The sequence below is a fragment of the Cyprinodon tularosa genome, unplaced genomic scaffold, assembly GCF_016077235.1.
Source record: "Cyprinodon tularosa strain WSP-4 unplaced genomic scaffold, ASM1607723v1 ctg246, whole genome shotgun sequence".
NCBI classification, from domain to species: Eukaryota; Metazoa; Chordata; class Actinopteri; order Cyprinodontiformes; family Cyprinodontidae; genus Cyprinodon; species Cyprinodon tularosa.
In genome coordinates, this window is record NW_024038913.1 from 1,347,647 (window position 1) to 1,371,669 (window position 24,023).

The following is a 24,023-nucleotide window of genomic DNA, read 5'->3' on the forward strand; positions in this document are numbered from 1 at the left end:
AATCAGCACTTTTTGTTGAAATAGAAATAGGCGTGATAAAAGCAATGCAGGCTAATGCTAGAACCTCTCCACAGTTGTTATTAAGGAGGATAAGCAGAATCATGCTCTGTGAAGTGCACCCTCTTTTGGGCTTTTATGGTTTAAACTAAAAAAACAAAAAAAAAACACTACCATACTCTGGATTTTCCAGCAGGTTTTAAGTGAAGCCATATTCAGGTTTTAACATAAAAAAGTCAGATTTCCATGTGACTATTCCTTTAAGTACAGGTAATTAAAAATAAAAACGTTTCATCTGTTCCAAAAAAAAAAAAAAAAAAGACAATTTGAATAACAATCCACTGGACTTTGTTTCCAAGTTTGAAGATGTTTCGCTTCCCATCCAAGAAGCTTTTTCAATTCAAAAATTCAAAATTCAAAACTTTTTGAATTGAAAAATTGAAAAGCGAAACGTCTTCAAAATTTATTGTTTTTTAATTTTCTTTTTTGGGAATGACTATGATCTAGATGACTGAGAATCTTGACCAGCATGTTTCATCCTTGTAATATTTTTTTTTGTTTTCACTTCACAAACATGCACTCTTGTTTCGTTCATATAACATTCTAACAATAACTAAATATTTGGTGGTTTTAACAATTTAATATGTAAAAGCATTCGTGAGTGTTAAAATACAGCTGCCCATAAATGTTATGCACATATTTTAAGAACAAATTTAAGTCCAATTGAGTCAGGCATATTTGGTGTAAAACATAAGTGATTTTTTTGAAAATTAAAAATTGGGACCATAATGACCTGCTTTTCCCCTGCAGACTGTTATTTATAAATGTCCCCCAATTTTTTTCCTGCTATAATAAAACTTTGAACTTTGTTGCCTCTCTTGCAGGAACTCCTACAGCAGGTCGAGTTTCCGCAAAATCGACGGTTAACATGTGGAAAACTTGATAACAACGCAAAGCAACAAGCTGTAGAAAATGGCAGCATCTCCTTCCATCTGTCCCTTCTCCCCCCGCTGCATTGCCCACCAACTGTCACCCCCTCAGACAAACACACACCCTATCGGCCTCATTATTTTATCCCCATACATATGCCCTGCCTCCCAGGCGTGCCTTGACCTCCCCCAAATCTAACACCACCACAGCTACCACACACACGGATAAATGGTCACCTCTTCTCTCCACTGTAAAGTCTCTCCCAAGTCTCACACCACTTTAGGAAAAAATCTCAGCTGTTTATACTTGGAGGTTATCTACTTAGTAAACATTGCCATTTGGTGTGAGGCTTTTCAAGAGGCCTGGGTTTAAAGAAAGCTGTCCAAGTTAATCTACCAAACCCAAAGTAATCTCTTTGAGCTCATTTGGCTGCAGCTTTTTCACCAAACTAAAGAGACCAAACATTGTTTTTGTGAATTGTTAATGGTTTATCTGCTTTGCTTTGAAGATGCTAAAAGTTGCCTGTTTTTTGTCAGGCCTTTTTTTTTTTATTTAAGAGGTTATGCTAAACCAGCCCTGGTAGTAGTCACTGCCAAAGTTTTAAACAAAAAGGTCACCTTACTGTGAGTTTTTTTTTTTTTTTTTTTTGTTATTGTAAATGGACCAAATAACTGGCATTCCTTCTTCCTCCAGCTGTCACATTTATCAGCTCATCTCTGTTAGAATTTAATTTAGAGAGCTGCTGGGCTCATTTGGAGCAAGCTCAGGTCTCATTTCTTGTAAGAAGCCTGAACAGGATGTGGAAATATTATTATTATTATTTTTTTTTTTTACTGTGAATCCTTTAGTGCAGCAGTTAATAACTGTTTCTTTCACAGAAACTTTGCCTTTAGTGGGGCCATCTCCTTTATCTACACAAATATGTTGTTCAACTGTTGCATCTTTTGACACTTTGCATTACTGATAAGTGAATAAGCTCTACCTGTGTGGGCGAGCCCTCTTCTGACTGTGGGATCTACTGTTAGAAAGCACTCTGTTTTTGTATTATTTTACCACTGCTTGTTAAAGACTTTTTTTTTTTGTAGACATTTATTACTACTGTTTCTTAAAAATTGCACTATTGTAAACAAACATTGGCACATAAACTGTAACAGCCAAACAATCTGTGCTTTTATTTACTACTGCTTTTTTACCAGTTAGTTTTGTATTTATTTAGCTTGTATTCCATTAAATATTTCTTCCTTTTCAGCTGACCAGCATGTCTTTTTTGGGGGGGTTGGGTTTTGCGCTAATTGGACTAACAAATGTTTTTAGTTATTATTACCTTAATGTTACCTTTTTACTTTTTGGTCTCTGATGATTGTGGACCTAGCAGCTTAGGAACCATATTGGGGGGTCAGGTCTTGCTCACTGCATCCAGAGCCATAAAACTAGCAAACCTTGGGAGCTATTTGGTTTTGAGTACTAATCTTTCGTAGACATTTTGTTTTAATTTTCTAAGTTAAGTACAGATGGTAATGATTCAAGTTGACAGATTTTGTTTTCTTCTGTAAATGATATTAAATTATACTGTTTGTTTTCATAACATGGAGTGAGCAAGCACAAATTCTATAGACTAGGGAAAACCATTATTTTAAAAATAAAATAAAATGGCCCCATGTTGTATAGAGCTCCGGACAGTTTCAGGTGGGAGTGGGTCTCACACTGCCCACGTTACCCGCTTGAATTAAACTTTGTAACTCAAAGTTTATTTATTTTTAAAATGGTGTCCTGTTGCATTTTTATAAAAAAAAAAAAAAATGAGCTGAGCCCAGAAAACAAAAGAAACTCTTAAATCTTAAAATTATTAAAATGCAATGGCGGTTTATAAGAATATTATTAACAAATCCACTGTTATTTGCAGTTTTTCATTGTCTCTTAACACAAGCAGTTTTTTTTGTTTGTTTGTTCTGAGAGCTTTAAGGCTAGCTGGGCTATAACATTTGAAATGTTTTTAGAATGCTGCAGGAGTTTAAACTGTCAACATTAAGTGAAAGGTGAGATTTTTCTTCAGTTTGGTCAATAATTTCTAATTAAGTGTTGCTTTTTTCTGCATTTTTATCTAATTTAAAGACAGAATTTGGGATTTTATAAGGACCACTGACAGATCTTAAAGCTTTTGCATGTGCTTTTATTGTTTTATTTCATTTCTCCTTGATGCTCATTGAGTTCCTGAGCCTATCAGATGATAATACTCTGAGCACATGTAAAGTGCGTTAGGAAGCGGGCTACAGGGAGCGGAGCCTGAGGGCTGCTGGCCCTTTAAGAGGCGCAGCAGGGAGGGGGGGTCGGAGCATCTTGGCTGCGGTGTTTTTGTCTCCCGTCAGTGAGCGCTCCTGGGCCGAGAAGGTTGAAAGGATTTCTAGAGAGGGACCAGGTAAGAACTGCAAACAAGTTGAATTCCCCCTCATTAGACCACAGCTTTACATTTATTTTTCTTAAACGTCCAGACGGCGCGCCTCTAGGAGACTTTCTTTGTGAAACGTCGGGTCTGCCCATTCTGTCGGTCCTTTCTCTGGAGTAACGGGATCTTAACGCACTGAAGCTCCTCTAAATGCAATCTTTTTCTTTGTTTTCTTTTTATTAATGGAATTTCTCTATGTTCTCAATTATTTTATCTATCCGATTTAGTCGCTACCTTCAGAGGAATGTGAAAGGGAGTCCCTAAATCCTTTGCCCTGTTTTTTTTTGTGTTTATTTTGAGCATCATTATACGCGCTCCAAATGATGCCAAAAAATCTTATTCATATAATATGATTAAATATATCTGGGTTTAAAGGATGTTATGTAATGAATTTATGTATTTATGTTGAGTTAATCTTAATCTTTTCGCAGGATATCTGTTTTATTCGTTTTTTTATGTTTTATTTCTACATCAGCCTAAATGAATCTGGTTGGATATTTTAAAAGGTTTACCCCACAGCCCACTGGAAAAGCTAGATAAAAAAGCAACTCCTGTCTGTGTGCAATTATTCGAGCTCAGAACTTTTTTTTTCTTTCAACATAGAGTTAAAAATAAAAAACAGGATTATAAAACTGATCCCTTGCATAAAGGGTGTTGCATGATTTCAAAATGTTTAATTTCATTAGTAGATTGAAAAAGTCAATTGAGCCTAGAAGTACTCTGGGGAGAGGGTGGGTCCCAGGCATCCCGCGACTTCTCATTACTTCCAGATGTTTTTTATGTTGTTCCTTTTTTTTTCTCTTCTCACTTTTTGCTCTCAGATTTGGAGACTATTGGGTTTATGGATCAAGCAGGACAGGTGGAGTAAAGTAACTCAAGTTGTTTGCATTTATTCTAAAGTAGTTCTGATATTTTAGAATAAAGCAAACTTTAGTGAGTCAACATGCCAATTAACTGGTATCAGTTTGACAGGCATAATTAATCATTTCCTAAGGAAATGATTCTCTAAAAACCTACATGTTGCGGTTGATTTATTGGCCTCTATGTCGTCAGGGTAGAAACTAGATAGCATTTTGTCCAGATTAGTCAGTTCAGATGTTGTTATTAAGGAGGACTTGAAGATTTTGGCAGGATGTGTGGGTGTACTCATCGGCCTGTTCATCACAGTACTCCACTGTACCGCTGTTGTATAATGACTTACTGGCTGTATGTAATCATATCACAGAGAATAGTTTGTGACAGCTGCATGGCGCTGGGACTGAGCCACTGACTGCACTTTGGGCCTGTCACATGGAACGAGAAGTTGTTTAGATCTCTAATAGTGCCTCAACGCATTAAATAAATGACATTCTGTTTTGTAGTGAAGCCTGAAAAGTTCCTTTCTTTAAAGCGTGGAAAAGTTTTCCCTTTCTGACTTTTTCAAGTTATACATTTTGAGGATGCTTTAGGTGGACCCGTCCACAGCCGGAGTTCCCCTTGCCAAGTTTTACAGCTCTCAGGCCGAGGGATGCTGTGGTGGAATGCAGAGCTGTAAACTCCATTTGCACACCAGGCCACATGCCGGGCATTTAAACGCCTTGGTGAGACTAATGAAATCACACCTACTGGCTTGGTTCGTCAATGTCTTGTCCTCTGGCTTTATTATAAACATCTTGCTTTTTAACTGGATTTTTAACTTGCTGATTTTTTTTCTATTGTGACTCATAGCGCTAAAAAATATCCCTAAATCCTCAATCGTACCTATCTGAATTTAAACTTTCCTCTAAATGAAGCAGAAGCACAAGTTAGAGTAGTAAATAACTTAACCTTCTCTTTATTTCAGTTAATAATTGATAGTATTCAAAAGACGTTTGCTTCTCACTCCAAGATTGAAATAGCACACAGACATATGTTGCATTCATCTGGTGCACTGTTTTCCAAGTTGACTGTTATTGCCTAACTTTTATGACTGATAGATGGGGTGATTTTTGTAAGAGCTGGATTAGTTTCTAAGCTAAAGGATAAGCATATGGTTCAGTATTACTACAGTAATGCCGGGCTCCAGCAGAAAGGGCAGCAAAGATAATTCTCCGACATAGCGATTGATTAATGATGGCAGCGAAAGAGATGCTCATAGTGAACATATGGTCGAAGTCTTGCTTCAAGATCCTGGAAAGAGTAATTCATTATCTTCCTAAATAATCTGACTGATCTCATCTAATACCTTGATGACTCAGGAAAGCCAGCTGGAATTCTCTGACCGGTAAATGGCTTAGACATGTTGGAATAATCACTATGGCAGATGTTTTGTTGTCCTTATTTTTTGTTGAACATTTTCATCAACACTTCTTGTCCAATCAGGAAGTAATTGATAAGAAACCACTTTACCACACCACAGAGGGTTTACCCCTTCTGTCTGTGCTACAGACAAACACTGACATGATCTTTTAACCCCAACTCTGCTCTGACCGCCTCTCCACCTCGTCTTATTGCCGCCTGGAATTTGTCGTTCTCCACCTACTGACATTTCAATTTTTCCCCAAACACTGGCCCACAATTTTCTTCACTGCCTCAGCATCAGACTCACCCTCCACCCCAGCCGCCCGCCTGAACTACTTACTTGGGAATCTTCTCCAAGGAAGTTTTGTTTGTGTGTGTATCTTTTTTCCGGTGCAGCTCCTTGCTGTTCTGCCCCACCCTTGCTTAGTTTCCTGTTGGAGGTCAGCACAATGACCAATAAGCTAGACTGGCGGGTATTTACTCTGCTCCCGTTCCAGGAGTAATGTGAGCCGACCGGCCCCTCCTTTGGCTTCGCTGTGCATCCACCACCAGACGGCTTCAACCCAGTTACTGTCTGCTCCTCTGCACAACCAATGTTTAATGTGGAAAACAGGCCTTCATAATTTTTTCTAAATTCATACCCCTTTGGGTCAGGATTCCACTGTCCTAGATTTAAGGGCTGCCATAGAGAGCATGTCCCTCCAAAAGGAGTGGAACACACTGTATTTCCACCATAATATGAGATCATCTGACTTCAGCGCAGTTTGGCTAAGGCGCTTTGTGTCAGGCAGTGACGTACTCAGTTTAGCCACTTTTTTTATTCAGCGACAGGGATTTGTTACAATTTGTTTCTGATTGTTAAAACTCTTAGGACAAATCACTCAAGCTAAGTTTTATGTGTCGTCTTTATTTAGCTTTCAAAACAAAGTCTTGTGAGCATCTAAGATGAATGGCTTTGTGGTTTGCTAGACTGCGGAAAAGCTGCTTTTTTTGTTGCATTGTGTTGCAGTCTATTTTTGGTGGGTGGAACATGCAAATGATAACATTCTTCTAGCTGTAACCTTTAAAAAACAATAAGAACACTATTTACTGTTTATTTGGGGTCATTTGAGTCTTTTTTATGTTATATCTAAATCAAATGCAGCAGAGGTTCAGCTTAGGCTCATTCTGGAGGGGAATCTGTATTTTACTCTCTTTTTTTTAAAAAGTTTATACATTTTATACCTTCAGACTCCTAATTTCCCCCTTTTTGTCCTCACTTTAAGCATATTTCTCCCTCTCTTGCTTTTTTCCTTTGCTCACTTTTGCTCTCCTTCTTGTTACTCTTTCTCTGGAGCTGGGAGGAAGTGACTGGGTTGTTTTTGTGTCCTTGGGGAAAACAGATGAAAATCCCCTTCCTGTAACCCTTTTCTTCCTCAGATCTCAACCCATTATCTCTTTTGCAACATAAATTAGCCTGATATTATGACAGCCTGATAAGAGATTTTGCCTTTCTCGTAAGTTTTCTGAGGTAATTAATGAAAAATGTTTTTGTTTCTCTGCAGCCTGTTGCAGATGTTTTCTCAGGAAATTAAAAGCTGATAAATCATTTAGTTTTCATGTAATTAATGCTCCATACCTGAATAAATCAACGTAATGGCTACAGCTGTGTTGGTATATCTGTGGGAGTCTTCAGGCATCAGACAGCGCTGACGTGTTGGGGGATCTGTGTGTTTTCAGGGGAGGCGTGGGAGTTTCGTCAGTCTCCTCTGTAACAGTTGGGATAATTTTCTTATTCCACTGAGGTTTTTTTGTGTTTTTTTTTTTCTTTGTGTTCTTTGTACATGACTAAATTAGAGCCTGACATCGGTCCCCTTAGTGCACGTTTCTTTTTTTTTTCTTTTTTTCCACTTACTTTCAGCATGTGGGTTTTTGTAGCAGCACTTTGCTGACTGTTTGTTTGTTTTGAGGCAAATTTCCTCGCCGCACACTCCTGCACATACAGTTTCTCTCAGCCGCTCTGTCTCTAAGATGCCCCTCCTTGCTTTCTATTAGAACCAGCTGTGGACCTAGCGGCCGAATGAATGGCTCTTTGTGATTTGGCTGTCGTTCCGGGTCTGAAACGATCCGTTTCTCCCTTCGCCCTCCCTCTCAATGTTACTGGCATGACAGCACTGTTAAACAATGGACTGAACAACCAAGAGCCCTGTTATGATTTTATGCAAAGGTCACCCTTTGGTAATTCTCAGGCCCGTCAGACAAAATGTCGACACTGCTTTGCACAAGCCCATATCTTAGCTGAGAATCCACGCACAAAGTCATGTATGTGATCCACTGAAATCTAATGTAGTGGTTGAGTGTCCATAAAGGGAATGCATTAAAAGCCTTATGAAATCAGTCTGGATTGCATAGGTGATGACTGTTCCCACCAAACTCGGAGGGTGTGTGTCTGTGCTGTGGGATTTGAGAGTGTTAGTCACAAGAAAACAGCACACATTGCCCAATCACATGGGAAGGCAACTCCCGCACATGGCCTTGAATTGATTAGAGTACCCAGAGCTAAAGTGCGGAGCAGGGTGGGGGGAGAGGAGCGCTTAAAAACAGATCACAAGATCTGAGCAGCTCATTGTATGTATGGGGGTGTACTCTTTGCATCCGAGTTGTCAGACAAACCACTGGAATGCTTCAGGATGCTCTTTTTTTTTTTTTTTACTGCATGTTCCTAAAGTGTTGTGGTGTGTTTGTGTTGTTTTGTAACTTGCTGTAAATCTGTTTTTTGTCTGTGTCACAGGAGCTGCACACCTTAAAATTGGGCTTTTCTTATGTTTTCTGATGACTAAGTCAAGATATTACCCATCATGCTTTTTGGTTTTTCAGTCTTAGACTGCTACGGTTACAAATACACATAGAAAGTTCAGGTTTCCTTTGTTCATACTGTATTTCCCGCAGGTGTTGACTGTTAACGGGAAAGAGAAGGGAAGAAGAGCGAGGAGCCTGGGGAGGAGAGATCCCATCCTCACAGCGCAAGCAGCTGGTATGGAACAGAAAATAAAACCCTTTTTCCTGAGTCAAAACGCATTTCTAAAGGCCCCTTAGCAAAAAAGCCACCACAATAAAACCAGAGAGTAGGTATTCCATGGAAAACGCCTCTGTCCCCAGTCCAGATGCATTTCTTTTATAGCATTACCACTTTTTAATCTTTTGCTTTGACAATAATACTTATACAATGAACCCATGTGTCTGTTAAACACAGAAGAGCTGACTTCAAAATGTAGCCTGGTATGTTAAATGAGTCCTGAGGGTGGTCTCAGTCCTCTGACACACCAAAGAGACAAGAATGTTTATGCATGCTGTAAATCAAAGCCAGTCTTCAAATTCCCAGAAGGGATGCAAAAGTTGAGTTGGAAGAAAAAAAAACAACAAAACTTTAAGCTTAAAAAAGCTTACACTAGAGATTGATAAAGTTGCAGCATGATGCAGTTGTCTCGTGACATTGTACAGGACATACCAATTACCATGTAATTTGTGCTGGATGACCTGCATCTTAGCCCCCAGGGGCAAGCTTAATCTTAATAGCAGGGAATGGAGGGAGTAGACCAGGCAGGGTGAGCTTCCTTTGGTATGGATTTAATGGGGGGTGGATTGGTGATGGGCAGGGAGAGGCGTCTGAAGACTGCTAGATATTTAAGGACAGAAACGGAAAGAAGGTCAGTAGTACTACATTGCTTATGGGAATAAGTGCACACATCGAGACGCATCCAAAGCACCCCCATTCACCACTTATGTAAAAACAGATGTGGGGGGCCTCGCGTTGTGGTTGTTTTGGGAGGATGATTTGGGAGGAATAGCTTCCAGAAAAGTAAAAAGGAGAAGGGACATTTTAGGGAAAAAATGGGAGGGCAAAAATGTTTTTGAATCTGAAAAAATTTAGCGGACGTCAGCCTTTGTGTCTGGATGGGATGTTTAGTGGCTAAACTGCCGGCTCTAATTATATCTCATCAGCTTTTCCCCTTCTGTCCTCCACCCTCCTGCCCACAAACTCTCACACTCTGTCACAGTCACTGTGTCGCTTTCTCACACATTTGGCCATATTGACACCACACTACAAGCACAACACATAATCAGTTCCACACTTAGGCAGGAGATAAACAGACTTAAAATAAAGGCCAAAGGTAGGGAGCCATACGTTTCCTTTTTTGTCATCATATGACTTAAGATCACCATAGACACTCAAAGTTTGTATAATGTTTATGTAAGGCTGAGCAATTATTTATATCTAAGATCAAACATTGGCCTTTAAGCAACTTTTAAGGGAACAGCCTTTACAAAACCTTTTTTATTTCATATTGCTCAAAATTTTAGTGCACACATTGATTATTTATTCTCTTGCTATTAAAAACAGAATATTTAGAGCCATCCCGACTTCCTTCAATATAAAATATTAGCTTCAACATGTATAGAAATGTTATCCATAACATTTTTCTAATAATATCTTTATTTTATTAAGCAGACTTCTGCAAAAAATGTAAACTAACAGTCTGCATTTAAGTTTATTTTTGGACTTAAATGCAGAAATAACATTATGTTCTCTTTTATGGATAATATCAATTTAAAATTAATAGCGGCTGTGTTTAATCTAAAATTTACATAAACTAGATGGGAAAATCAGTTATTTCTTATCCTAACTGTGAATGAACTATATGCAGCCTTTCTGTTAGAATCATATATATTTTTTTTTAGCAAAGGAGTAGTAAGAGAGAGAACAGTCTGTTCACCAGGAGTTTTCCTCTTTATTCAAAGCAAAGACATGATTACATTTCGCATTCTTTGTTGGTTTTAGTATCTTACACTAATACGTTCCCAGTTTGATTAGCACTGTTAGCATAAATAATAGCTGACATCAATCTGTTTTGGGGTTTAACATTAGAAGACCTTTACTGTGATATTCCCATGATAATAAAATGTTATAATGCAGCATGTTTTGCAGCTGGGCTTTTTATAAAATGGTCAACTTGGCTACTTGCTGTTATACCTCATGATTCATCATATCTTGTGAGTTCTCTTTTAACCCTGCTTGGATGTTTCTAGAATGAACAATTGATATTGCTTTTATTCTGCTCTTTATTAATTAACACAGATTCAGGGTTAATTAGCTTGATTGCCTGCTTAAATACAGCAAACAGCTGGGTGGCATTTGCACCTAGAACAGTGGTTTTAAAACATCATGACCTAAGAAGAGTACTAACTGAAGCTGCTTTAGTTTCCAGGCCATGTTTTATTTCTTACCAGATATGTTTTCCTTCTTAAAAGCAGATGGAAAGTTTAGGGTCATTTTTATTTGAGCAGCTGACCAGAAGTGCACCACAAGAGTGAATACCTCACTACTCTGTGCTACAGATTACTTGTGACTTTAGCACATTTTCTGACATCCCACTCATTTTTTTTTGTATAGCTTTTAAAATGTATTTTTTAAAACCCAAATATACCTTAGCCCATGTACATCTAGGGGATTTGTAAAATCCCTTAAAAGAAAAAAAAAAGAAAAGGAGAAAAAAAAAGGATAATTCTTGATGGACTTTCCAGCTCTTACACGGTCTGATTAGGAGTGTGTGAATGTATACTGTCACACCTCCACACTATGCTGTCATTTCCAGTATGTACAGGTGATGAAAGACCACAGATAAGAAGAATCACACAGTGAAATTTAACTGAACACAGCACTTTAAAAATACCAAGTCTGTTCAGTCAGTGTTTCCAAGTGGCCTACTTTTTACAAACGAGCAAGCACCAGTTATGGTCACAAGGCAGACAAAGGGAGGGAAGAGGAAAAGAGAAACAATCCTTTGCTGAATCAAACTGAGAGCGCCTTAAGAAATAAAGCAGAGTTTGTCCTGTTTCAGCCAAAACTTTTGATCTTGGCTTCTTAGAGCCTCAGCAATAAATTGATGTCCAACTTTGCTGCTGACTTAAACGCAGCCGTTCCCATAAAGTGATGACCTAGAAAGTTAATCTTTTCCAAGAAGACACAATCTCTAAATGACTGGCATGAAGGGGGCTCTGTGTTGTCACTGCCTGCAAGTTAGAGGCAAAACACAAGTAAATTAGTTTTAACTAATCAAATGCATCACTTTTAAAATAACAGCTATGTTTTTGAACGTTAAAGGAGTAGTAGAGAAAGCAACAATTATTCCCCTCTATGAACTCCAGATCATTAGATGATGCTTAGAAAGAGAAACATTAAAGAGCTAATGTGGAATATAAAAAAGAAGAGGGAGGCTGAGAAGTAGCAGAGACTGCGAGACAAACCTTAAATTGAGAGACAAGGGTGGTGTGTGCAGATGATTCCTAATAAGGCTGTAACTGGCAAATCTCGGTGCTGGATTCAGCTGCCAGGAAACTTTCCCCCTGTAACTCCTCTCAGGCTACTAAGAACAGAAGCAAATACACAATCGGCTGTATTTGAAAGACTGAAAGAATAAAATTAGAAGCTGAGGAAGCAGTACGTAGTAAAAGAAACTATAGTGTGTGGTGAGCAGCTCAGTTCTTGTAAACAGTACTTTTAAGGATTTACTTTTAACTTTTTCTCGCTAACATGCAAAATAAAAACTCAGTAAGCTCATTGTTAATTCAAAACTGTCTGTCATTTTACAGGTGAGAGTTTGTGTGACTGAAAAGCAGCTGCTGGTTCATCATGGCTCAAGTGCTGCACATGGACCCCGGTTTCCCAGGTTCGGTTTCATCTATGATATACTAATAGTACCAATAAAGATTGGATATATGCTATGACAATAAGTCTCTATAAGAAGAAAATTGCAAAAGATGCTAAATAAATAATTTCAATATACAATTTTGGATTACATAATTAAATAAAGTTGTTTTTTCAATATGATTATTCATAAGGCGAGTTTATCACCTCATCTTTCTTTGAGCCACAAACATCACTTGGCATTAGTATATGTAGCATTTATAGCTAATGAAAAGATGATTCCCATTTGTCTGAATAAGAACCTGGTGACTGATTTATCTGTTAGTTGGTGAACTACAATAAGTTTTACATTTTAGAGGTAGATGTAAGAAAGAAAATAAGATGTGCATGTAAAATAAGTTATTTTAACTAATGAATTCATTTTTACTTTTAGAGTTTATTTAATTTCCATGCTATTTATTTTACATATATTTCTTACGATTCCCTTGCTTTATGCTTTTGGAGGGTTAACACTGAAGATACAATCATAACAGAAATGTTTTAGTGAAGTAATCATTGTGCCAGCAATTGTTTAGAAAATATAGGAAAAAAATAATACATTTTACAGATGAAGGTACCATGAATTCATATTGGGATTTAGTTATAATTTGTAGTTGTGTATTACATCATCACTCAGCCAATTGTCCCTTTTTTATTTTTAGCTTTATTATTAATTTGCACATGTCTGTTAGAGCTGAAATAATGAATCCAATTAATCGTGATTAATCGGTTAAGGAAATAATCGTCAACTAATTAATCTAATGGATTAATCATTAACTGGAGTATAGAGACTCTAAAGCATGTCATTAGCTGACAGAGCGACCCACTTAGAGCAGTTATTATACCAAAATTGTAAAAAAAAATAAGGTTGTTTTCCCCTCATTTTATTTTCTGTAAGAAATCATCTTTAAGGAAATTTTGCAATCTGATTATAAATCTAGAAAATAATGAATAGATTAATCAATTAGCAAAATGATCTTTAGTTGTAACCCAAATTTATGGTCTTCCTAGAATGATTTAAAATTGTTTTGTCTAAAGGTTTTAGACTTACATCTCCTAAAACTCTTTGTGCTTTATTGATGTATTTGCTGGTCCAACTATAACTTCATGAAAGAAATTCTCCTTAAAAGTATTTTTTTCAATATGTTCATTAGTTACTCAGGACTGATTAGACTTAACCACCACTGGCCATTTTGTATCCAATTAGGCAGACTTTACAGAGTAAAAACACTAATACACAAGATTCCTCAGAGTATTTTTTTTTAAGTCTGAGCCCAAGATTAGACAAATATTTCAATTTGTTTTATATTGACTTCTTTTCCCTGCAGGGAAACTGAACTCGCCTGCTCCTCCAACACTGCACACCAAAGAACAGGAGGCGCCCTACTCAGTGGAGACCCCCTATGGCTACCGTCTGGACCTGGACTTCCTCAAATATGTTAACGACATAGAAAAGGGGAACACTATTAAAAAGGTGCCTATACAACGCCGGCCACGGTATGGCTCCCTGCCTCGGGGCTATGGCTACGCCGGCTCCTGGTGGACCTCCACAGAGTCTCTGTGCTCCAATGCAAGCGTGGAGAGCAGGCATTCCTCTTATTCTTATTGTGCCCCAGGCTACCACACATCACAGAGACCCAGCTTTAGTACAGCTCGGGTCGAGAAGACCCTTTTAGATGCTCGCAGGAAGTTGGAGGAGGAGAAAGAAGGAAGGAGATTCTCAAACCTTGGCAGCATGAACAACAGTGTTGCAGGCTCCAACACCTCACTCAGCAGTGCACACAGCTTCAACCGGGCACATGGTGGGGGTGGAGCCTATACCCCTATGAGCTCCGGCCTGTCAACACCAGTGACTCCGACCCCTGCACATTTACAACATGTCAGAGAGCAGATGGCTGCAGCCCTCAGGAAGATAAAGGAGCTGGAGGAGCAGGTGAAAACCATCCCTGTACTCCAAGTTAAAATTTCTGTTCTGCAGGAGGAGAAAAGGCAACTTAGCGTCCAGCTGAAAAGCCAAAAGTTCCTCGGACACACCCTGGGTTTTAGCAGAGGTCGACAACGTGGGGAGCTGTACATCGACATTCCTGAGGAGGAGGTTGGCACAGGAGCTAAAAGCCCCAACATGACAGCAGAGCCATTGTCTCCCACTGAAGTCTCTAAGCAGGATTCAGGCTGTGAAATTGAGGACACAGTGATTGTGGGTGGAGCACGACCAGGTGCTAAGCGAGAAGTTCGCACCATCGGAGTTGGACCAGAGGGATCAAGAGGCAGTCGTGATGTGGGGGTCTGGGTTCAGGAGAAAGATCTGGGACTTCTCCCTGAGGCAGAGGTGCTCAAAGATCAAGTAGGTCAGCTTGAGGGCAAGCTAAAGAGGACTCTGCAGGAGCTCCAGGCTGCACAGCTGCAAAAAGCCCCTAAGGCCGAGCATCCGGTTATGGCAACCAGCATGGGGTGGCAGGAACCGCAAGGCAGCAGTCTGCACACTCTGGTCAGCTTCACACAGCAGCCACAACAGAGGGAACAGAGAACTGTGGGGATCCAGGTGTACACATTGGAAAAGCCTACTGTGGTGGAGGTGGGCACGCTGCTTCGAGCAGAGACCTGCAGCTCTCCCTCACCTCAACCAGCCACTGGAGTTGCAGAGGGTCACCACAAAGGAGCAAATGAAGGTCTGTATAATTAGACCGAAAGACTGAGAGCTTTTCAATCAAAGCAGTTACACTGATACTTCAGATCCAGTATTCAGCATCTGTTTGTTTTCTTTAGCCTTAAAAAGGCAGCTAAAGTCCAGCAATATGGTGTTACCTTAACATCTACTCTTTGCTGTTTTAAGGGCTTTAAGCTTTTACAATTAGGCCCTGTGGCGAGTTTTATAGAGACCAACCAGACCTGGTGTGGAGCCCACTATGTTAGAAAATTAGAGCTGCGTTTAGTCTGCAAAATCCAACACAGAACCACTGAAAAACATAAACTTGCTGTCTTCCATTTTACCGCCTGCCAAATGTAGACAGTGCTCAGTCTGCTGCTCAATTCTAAACTGCATTTACAGCTTTCATTTCTTTAATTTACGACTCTGTTTATAAATGTGTAGTCTTTTCATATTGTCATCTGACATTCATCAATTTGTTTACAATGATTCCTTTAGCATGACTGATCATAAATACTGGTAAGAAGTTGGAAAAAAAATCCATGAGCATAGTGTTTGTTATTTAAGTGACAATCCTGTTAAAATGCATAACCAGGCAAATCTTGGGATTTGTTTAACCTGCTCCATTTATTACACTTGCCCAGATGGTACAGGAAGCATCACAGGGAGGGTGAGAAAGAGAAATATTTAAAGAGACGTAATGATGTGGATCTTAAATGGTTAAAAGCACTTAAATAATAAAAAGAACTAAACTTACTTTGGTTCAAATGCTGCTTTATTTACCAGTTTCTGTTCCTTAATCAACCATTTATTTATACAGAATGTGCAGAGTCTTGCAATCAATTTCCACAAAAAAAAACAACCCCCCCCCTACTAAAACTAAAACTGATGGTACAGATTCAAATGAAATGCTTTAAAATGCATTGCATCCCATTTCTTCCTTGCAATCCTTTACTCATTTAAGTTCTTCCCATGTCTCAAAAGCTCCCGTCGAGTTACCGATTGCAGTCAGCTTCAAGCAGGTTCGTGATGTCCTGAAAAGTGGGCTGTCCACCTCTGTACCTGTCAGTAATCCTGCCATCGTCATAGCGTCTAGAGATCAGATTGGTTTGGTGCAAACCCAAGAAGAGTCTCACGAGGGCTTTTCTAAAGCAGGTATGTGGATTGATGTAATATAACTGTGCTTTAAAAACATCATGATGTCATTTAACATTTGATTGATGGCGTCTTTTTTTAGCCTCATCTCCCCAGTCCTCTCTGAGATCAATTATGAAGCGGAAAGCAGAAGGTGAACCAGGCTCCCCCTCTACAAAGAAAAACCTGCAGTTCATTGGAGTCAATGGAGGGTAAGTGGCTATTATAGAGGAGCCATTTTTATCCACTGAGCACTGTGATCATTAGAGGCAAAGAACTGCTGTAAGTGCACAAAAAAGAAGAAATGAATTCTGAGAAATGAAGCTAAGGAAATCTTTTTAATACTTACCATGAACTGATTTAGAAAAAACTTTCAAGGAATAAAAGGTATCATTGTCTTCCAGCTATGAGTCCACCTCGTCAGATGATAGCAGCAGTGAGAGCTCAGATGATGGGAGTGACTCCAGTGAATATCATGAAGCCAGAGAAAAATTTCCAGAGTCCAACAGCCAGCACCAGCACATACTCATTAATAAGACTTCCAAGTTCCGAGAAGAAAGCACCAGTGTACCTCAACAAACTGCCATAACAACACCAGCTATAACCCACTTGCAGCAGAGCTCCAGCCAGTCTGCAGCAATGGATACAAAACTGTCAGATAAAGCTCCCCAGTCGCCAGCAACTGACTCTGTGGAGCAAAAATGTGCCTCCCAAACTTCAACGACAAACTCCACCTCAACTTCTCCAGCCATGCATTCTGCCTCCACTGTGGACAAGTTAACAGAGAAGCACACCGTCACCTTGGAGATCGCTTCCACAGCACCTAACGGGGGATCTGCAACAAACACCACTAAGTGTTCTTCAACATGTGTCACCAAATCTCCAGAGGTCAACTCTCAGTCGGAAACATCTACCACCTCCTGTCAGTCAGAGTCCAAAGCAGCAGCTGAGAGTATTAAACAGGACTCTTCTAAACCAGTCAGGTAAATGTGGACATTGTTTAAGGACAGTCTGTCAGCAAAGAGTCAGTCTGATTGTTCCATTTTGTCTCTGCAGGCTGGAGCTGAGTGAAAGTCTGATGTCGGCTCTGTATACTCTACAGAAAGCCCTTGGGGAGCCCAATGCTTTCAGCCAACAATCAGCAGTATGTCTCCAAACTAATTCAGTCATTAAGCATTTCTAAGAAACTCATGAAATTAGTGCATTTTCTGTCTTGCAACAACAGGATCACATACTTTGTCAATTATCCTAGAGTTTTTGCAGCATTCATATCTCTTACGACAAACTTCACTGTGTTTTAGTAGGGGTTTTACTGTGATAGGGTAACTGAAAGTAGTGCATAATTGTTAATTATTTAATATGAAACGTAAAGTCTTTCTTACAGTTCGAATATAAATATTTGCATTCATTCTCTCTGAGTCCATGTTTAGTAGATGAGTCTTTTGTATTTGCATATCTGTAAACAGACTTCTTTGCTCCTGTTTTGTGAAAAAGCTCAGTCAGAATGGAGGCAGAGCTGCTATGAACATGATCTAAATCTTTTCAAAGATTCTCAGATCAAATTAGTTCTGATATATATATATATATATATATATATATATATATATATATATATATATATATATATATATATATATATATATATATATATATATATATATGCTTAGATCTAGGCCTTTGTATTTTAGCTGTGACTATACAATTATTTTTGCTGGAAAATCGAAGTTCTAATCTTAATTATTTTGCAGCCTTTAGCAGTTAGGATTCCATTGCATTTATCTTGATAAATCTAGTCATGAACCCCTTCTAACTTTGCAGTCAGGGCTTAGGGATAGCTTTCCCCCAGCATGGTTGTGTCACCAGCCCATGTCGCCATGTGGGTGATTTGCTCCTGTACGATGTCAGTTTGCTGTATAGTAGGTCAAAGACATCAAATTTGGTCTATAAATCAAGAAAAGCTTTTCCCACAGGTTTGTCTGCTACAAGGTTTGTGGTAAAACGAAAATTTTACTTTTAAAAGTTTTTAAAGTATTACCTTTTACTGTAGTTAAATGTCCATGAAGGCCAGATTAGTGTAATCCCTGATTAACAGTTGTCCTCTTAACATATTGTCCAACATAATCTGTGGATCTCTGTAGCCCCTACACAGTCATTGATGACACAGTCATGCCTTTGTATTTGTGCGGCAGTCTGTTGATTGTTTGTTTTCCTAAAGCGTCCTCATTGTGTCTGATCACAGCGGACAGCCTACACCACCGTCCTACAGGAGTGGCTACGTGTGTCCTGTCACAAAGCAGCCAACACAGCGGTTGTCAAGGCCTACATGGACACATTTAACTCCATCTCCCCTCAGCTGCTGGAATTTGTAATCAACATGGCAGACGGCAATGGGAATACGGCGCTCCACTACACTGTCTCTCACTCCAACTTTCCTGTGGTGAAGCTCCTGCTGGACACAGGTGAGAGTGGAGAATTTTGTAATCACTCACTGACAGTTTGTTAAAGGGGGTGATATGGCTTTATGTGAGCCTTTATTGAGGCAGAAGCATACAAAGAGTTATTAACTACTTCATATTGGCATGAAAAATGTGTGGTAGGGGAGAAATATGAAACAGTGTGAACTTTGGTTTTAGAATTTCCCAGTTTGTGAAAGTATCAAAACAGAAAAAGCAGACTTGGGACACATATTTGTTCTTTCAGACCTTTATTCCCTGTGCTTAAAAGCTGTGTCCTTTATTCCTAGTGGCATCTGATCTACTTTTGCTTTGCCACTCCTTTTTTCCCTTCCTTTATTCCTTACTTTCTTTCATGTGTTCTTCAATCCTTCCTTAAATCCTTTCTCCCTTGCCTGTATTTTCCTTTCTTGGTAGTGTCTTAATATTTTTGCCTTTAATTGAGTCCTCTAACTTTGTGCTCCTTCCATACTCCCTTCCAACTGTCCTACTTTTCTTCTGCTTCCCTTTTCTCTGTCTGTTCTCCTTTTTTATTTTCTCTGTGTTTCCTGGTGATCTTCCTTACTCCCTTTATGTTTTTCCTTCCTTTTTTCTTGTTTCTTTTTAGAGTAGCTAATTATTTCCCTTTTTCCCCTCTATTTTATTTTCATTACTTGTTTCATTACTTAATTTTTTTTCTGTGTACTTCTTTTTTACTCTGTGTTTTTAAAGGCCCTTACTTCCCTCTTCCTGTGATCTTTGGTGTTCTTCCTCCATGTCTTTTGTTCTTCCTTTCTGACTTTCTATCTCACTTTTCCCCCCCTCTATTGTACTATATATTGTTTTGTGTGAATCTCTCTTTTTTTAATCATTTCCATACATTCAAAACATATTTTTACTTTAAAATGGGTTTGCTCTACTGACGAAAATAGTAGTATGAGACTGGGCAAAGCTGAAAAAAAGCCTGGATAAGAGAACAATAGTAGTAGAAACTATTATTCCATGGTTTTGACATGCTATTATGAATATGACATGTGATGTATGTTGCATCTCATTAATTAGCCTTCTGCCTGTCATTGAATCTTTTTCTGCTGCTGCTCCTGAATCACCTGCCTCACTGATTGCCCTCTCTACCTGACAGGTCTGTGCAATGCTGACAAGCAGAACAAGGCAGGCTACACAGCCATCATGTTGACGGCTTTGGCTGCTTTTCACTCAGACAGTGACCTCCAGACTGTCCTGCAGCTGCTGCGCACAGGGGACGTCAACGCCAAAGCCAGCCAGGTGCGCCCTCTGCTGCTCCTTATATTTTACTACACCTCAGTGCTTTAAAAACTAATTTTTTTTAAAAATTCATTTTTATTACCAATACCAGATAAAGAAGTGCTGACTTAGTTTTAGTGTTGGTGTCCTCATGTGTTTGCAGGCTGGGCAGACGGCACTGATGCTCGCAGTGAGTCATGGACGAGGGGACATGGTTCGGGCGCTGCTGTCTTGTGGAGCTCAGGTCAACATCAGAGATGATGATGGCTCCACTGCACTCATGTGTGCCTGTGAGCACGGTCATGTGGACATTGTTCGTCAGCTACTCTCTGTCCCAGGCTGTGATGCAACTCTCACTGATAATGTAAGCCTATCTAGTCTACCCACCGCTGTTCTAAATTTTCCTCTTGACCCCCCCGTCTAACTTGCTGTTGTCATGCAGGATGGCAGCACTGCTCTGTCCATCGCCCTGGAGGCCAGTCAGAACGACATTGCTGTACTTCTCTATGCTCACCTTAACTTTGCAAAGCCTCCATCACCTGTGAGTACTGAGTTAGACTGTTTAAAGCTGCTTTGAATACCACATTGGCGAACTAATATATTATCTAATGGTCCCAAAATAACCTGAATGTCAAAATTAAAGAGTTTTAAGAGAAACGTCCCTTTGCTATAGAGGAAATTGTAAATAAAATAAAAGAAAACATGAGCAAAACATATCAGCTGGAAAAGGTTCCCCATGAGGGCTCTGATTGATAGGAGGTGGTTGGATTTAAGACTTGTGAAAAGAGAATCACAGAAAACTGTGCATTCAGTGTTACTTTCTTTTTCCAGAAGTGAATTTCAGATTAAAGTTTTTATTATGTCCAAAAAGGGGATCTTACTCCAGGTCAGCACCCCATGCATCTTCAATGCCACCCCGGCCAGCTGGTGGGGTATGCAACCATAAGCATTGACTAATTTATCCAGCCATAGTATAGAGAATTTTCCTTTCTAAATAGTTTTACCTTCCACCTTCCAGTTTTTTGGGGGCATCCTGGATTCCCTGGAGCTCCTCCCTTTTGCAGCAGCAGGTCAATGAACTGTTTACTTAGAAGTCTGTCCGCTGTTGAGAAAGGAAAGTTAAATAAAATCTTTCATTTGATTTTTAGCAAATAGGGGGCAAAATATTTCCATTTTTGAACATATTTCTTTTTTTTCAGTTATTACTATTATTCAGTTATTACTAATATAATTAAAAATAAACTTAAAAAAGAACAAAAGTAAAGTAAATTGAATGAGAAAATATATTATAAACTTGCTGTTATTTCACGTCTGTAGGGATGTATCTTTTAATTAAAGCAAGAAGTTTAGGTATTTTGTCAGCTGATAGCTATGTTCGGCTTCAATTTATTTATATAGCGCCAATTCACAGCACATGTCAACTCAAGGCACTTTACAGAGACAATTCAACCAGATCACACAGTCAATTTGATTAAACCTTTCTATCTAAGGAAAACCAGTTGATTGCATCGACTCATTGACTCGAAAACATTCCATCACACGAAGCACGCTTGTGGCGATAGTGGGGAGGAAAAAGCAGGTATACAGAAAGAAGCATAAAGAAAGATACAAAAGGCAACTGTCAACCAGCTCCCCAGGCAGCCCCGTCCAGGAAGCACACAGCCAGGCAGACAAGCTCTGAGCCAGCTCCCATTTCAGAGGATGAAGAGAGCACATCCAGCCAGTCAGTAAAAAAAACAGGACTACACAGGAAAAACAGGCGAAGCTCGAACATCTATAAACAAAGCTGTTAATGGCTGCAGCACAGCTGATATTTCTCTCCAGAATGGTGTCACAGCAAAACAGGAACAGACCAAATGAAGCTACTATGAGAAAAAGAAGAGAGAGCATAGCATTAGAGACTTAACTCAGACGTTTCTCAGAGTGAGAGAATAGAGATAGAATGATGAAAAAAAGTCCCTATGTCCTCCAGCAGTTTAAGCCTATATCAACTACATAGATAGCTCAGGATAACCTGAGCCACTCTAACTATAAGCTTTATTAAAAAGGAAAGTTTAACACTACCCTTAAAAGTATGTGAACACAGTGTCAAGGAGAAAAGAAAGGTTGCTGCTGCTCATAAGGGAATTTAAGGAAAGTTCTATTTTTTTTTCGGTTGAAATTACGTTTCATCATGTTACAGTTAGAGACGCTTTTCACAGGTGCAGAATATTTCAAATTAGGGCTGCAAATAACAATTATTTTGCAAATCGATTAATCTGTCAATTATTTTTTCCGATTAATAATCTGATAGCCAAAGGTTCCTGAAAGAAGAGTCTTTCACAACCAAACCAAATGAAAATAAAACTTTTCCACTGAAGGATTTCTCGTTAGAGCATATTGATGGACGAAAACATTTTTTAAAAAATCTTAAATGCAAAATCTTTTATATTTTTTTGACAGTCTTAATATAATTACTGTGCTAAGTGGGCCGCTCTGTCAGCTAAATGCATGTTTTAGAGTCTCTATTCTCCAGTAAATGATTAATCGATTACTAATTGACGATTATTTTCAATAATCAATTATTCACGATTAATCCGATTAATGCGCTTGGAAATTCCTCGTTGCTTTGAGAAGTTTGGAATGGTTGATGGATAAATGGATAGGTATATCGATGGATTATCTATAATATAAATCGAAATGTATGTTTTAAGGACACCAAACCTCCTACATAATATGACTCTCAGAAAGTGTATAAGTTTTCCATTTCACTTATTGATCTAGTTATTTTTTGCTTTTTTTTTTAGGTGTCACCGAAGTCTCCTCTCTTGGGTTCCTCTCCTCCATCTGGGGAACCAAAATAAATCATTCCAGCAGCTCCCCAGCTGCTCCATTCATGTTTCTCCTTCCATGTAATTAAGATAACCAGTGGGTTTGTTCACGTAGTTGTTTCATTCAGATTTTTTCTTGGTACATTGCCTTGTGCATATAATAATTTCTTAAACCATTGACATATTTAATTTCTTTCCGTCTTTGTTGACTTTTAAATCCTCAGTTATGGTAGGGAGTATACAGTAGATAGTCTCATCAGTCTACCAATTTTACATTTCTGTCCTCTACACTGTTTGTGGTGGCACTTACAAGTCAAAACTGCTAACCAAACTTCATTAATTTCATTATTGTCAGTCATTTTCTGATTTTATTTATAATCTTTTTCATTTTAAATGTTTTCAGGGGCAAAGCTCCTGCAGTAGCATCATTATTTGTGACAATTACTGCCATTTGGAAAAGGAAAAGCCAGGCCTACCATAGATAAGTGTCCTTGCATCAACTCGCTCATTGGTGCTACTAAATAAAAAACACAAAAACCCAACACCATATTATGTCCATATTTCTACACAGGATTTATTTTCACAGGATTTATTTTTATATATATATTTTTTTGTTCTGAACTCATTCAGGACCTTTAATAATTATGATTTTTTTTTTTTCTATCTGAGGAAGAGGAAAAATTATTACCAGCGGATGAATACAAACTGTATGCATTGGCAAATTGTACCAAAAGATTTGTCTTTTCCCTCGTCTGCAAGATGGTGTGTAATACATGGTTGTTTTTTTTATTTATAATAAGAAAGATAAATCCTCAGCAGTGATAAGGAGAGATTGGATTGTATCTGTTTATGCAACGTGTGATTGTAAGTCTAACTGGGTTAAATAGTGACTAAAAGCGCTAGAGAAGCTTGTCAGGGAAACAGGAGGTGAGCATTCAGAGTCTTTAAAAGTGTTTCTCATGTAAGATATAAATCCTGAAATAATATATGTCAACACAAACTCTGAATGATTATGCATAAAGTCTAACTCAACAGAAGTGCATTGGTTGTTGATGTCCAGATGTCTTTTACTTTTAAAGGATTTTTTCACCTTTTTCAGATCCACTTTTTAGTGAAGACTTTTGATAAACTTTGCTGTTTTTAATTTAAATATCTATCTTTTTTATACATATAGAACCTTTAACCTCACTCCAAGTATGTAATAGCACAGCTCTGTTGGTTTTCTGCTGGTTTCTGTAAATTATAGACCTCTGTAATATGTGCGTTTGAAAAAATACAAACACATTTACTTAATAAATGTGCAACACGTTTGTCTTCTATTCATATGGGGATCTTGCGTGTTATGTCACAATCTAGACACAAAATGCTGCATATTTTGCACAAA

General features: G+C 38.6%; 2 protein-coding genes across 3 annotated transcripts in view; both read left to right on the forward strand.

Moving 5' to 3' along the window:
• LOC119785306 (dedicator of cytokinesis protein 7-like) overlaps window positions 1-2,180 on the forward strand; it is a 33,177-nt gene extending 30,997 nt beyond the window's left edge. For both annotated transcript variants that reach the window (XM_038287873.1, XM_038287874.1), the window contains one exon: window positions 882-2,180. In XM_038287873.1, the coding sequence (XP_038143801.1) occupies window positions 882-924 (43 nt within the window). In that variant the 3' untranslated portion in view covers window positions 925-2,180. The remainder of the gene's footprint in view (window positions 1-881) is intronic.
• Window positions 2,181-3,212: 1,032 nt separating this feature from the next.
• kank2 (KN motif and ankyrin repeat domains 2) lies at window positions 3,213-23,962 on the forward strand. The gene is made up of 13 exons (XM_038287850.1): window positions 3,213-3,343; window positions 8,558-8,642; window positions 12,260-12,336; window positions 13,682-15,022; window positions 15,985-16,155; window positions 16,238-16,346; window positions 16,539-17,117; window positions 17,191-17,278; window positions 18,374-18,593; window positions 19,708-19,850; window positions 19,993-20,193; window positions 20,272-20,370; window positions 22,616-23,962. The coding sequence occupies exons 3-13, from the start codon at window positions 12,300-12,302 to the stop codon at window positions 22,670-22,672; spliced, it is 3,045 nt and encodes a 1,014-aa protein (XP_038143778.1). The 5' UTR covers window positions 3,213-3,343; window positions 8,558-8,642; window positions 12,260-12,299; the 3' UTR covers window positions 22,673-23,962.
• Window positions 23,963-24,023: the final 61 nt, after the last annotated feature.

Bases quoted from the DNA above. Each gene is read 5' to 3' on its own strand.
- kank2 (XM_038287850.1), top strand. From the start codon at position 12,300: ATGGCTCAAGTGCTGCACATGGACCCCGGTTTCCCAG. The intron at 17,118-17,190 runs GTAAATGTGGAC...TTGTCTCTGCAG, and splicing joins GACTCTTCTAAACCAGTCAG to GCTGGAGCTGAGTGAAAGTC. The intron at 20,194-20,271 runs GTAAGCCTATCT...GTTGTCATGCAG, and splicing joins ATGCAACTCTCACTGATAAT to GATGGCAGCACTGCTCTGTC.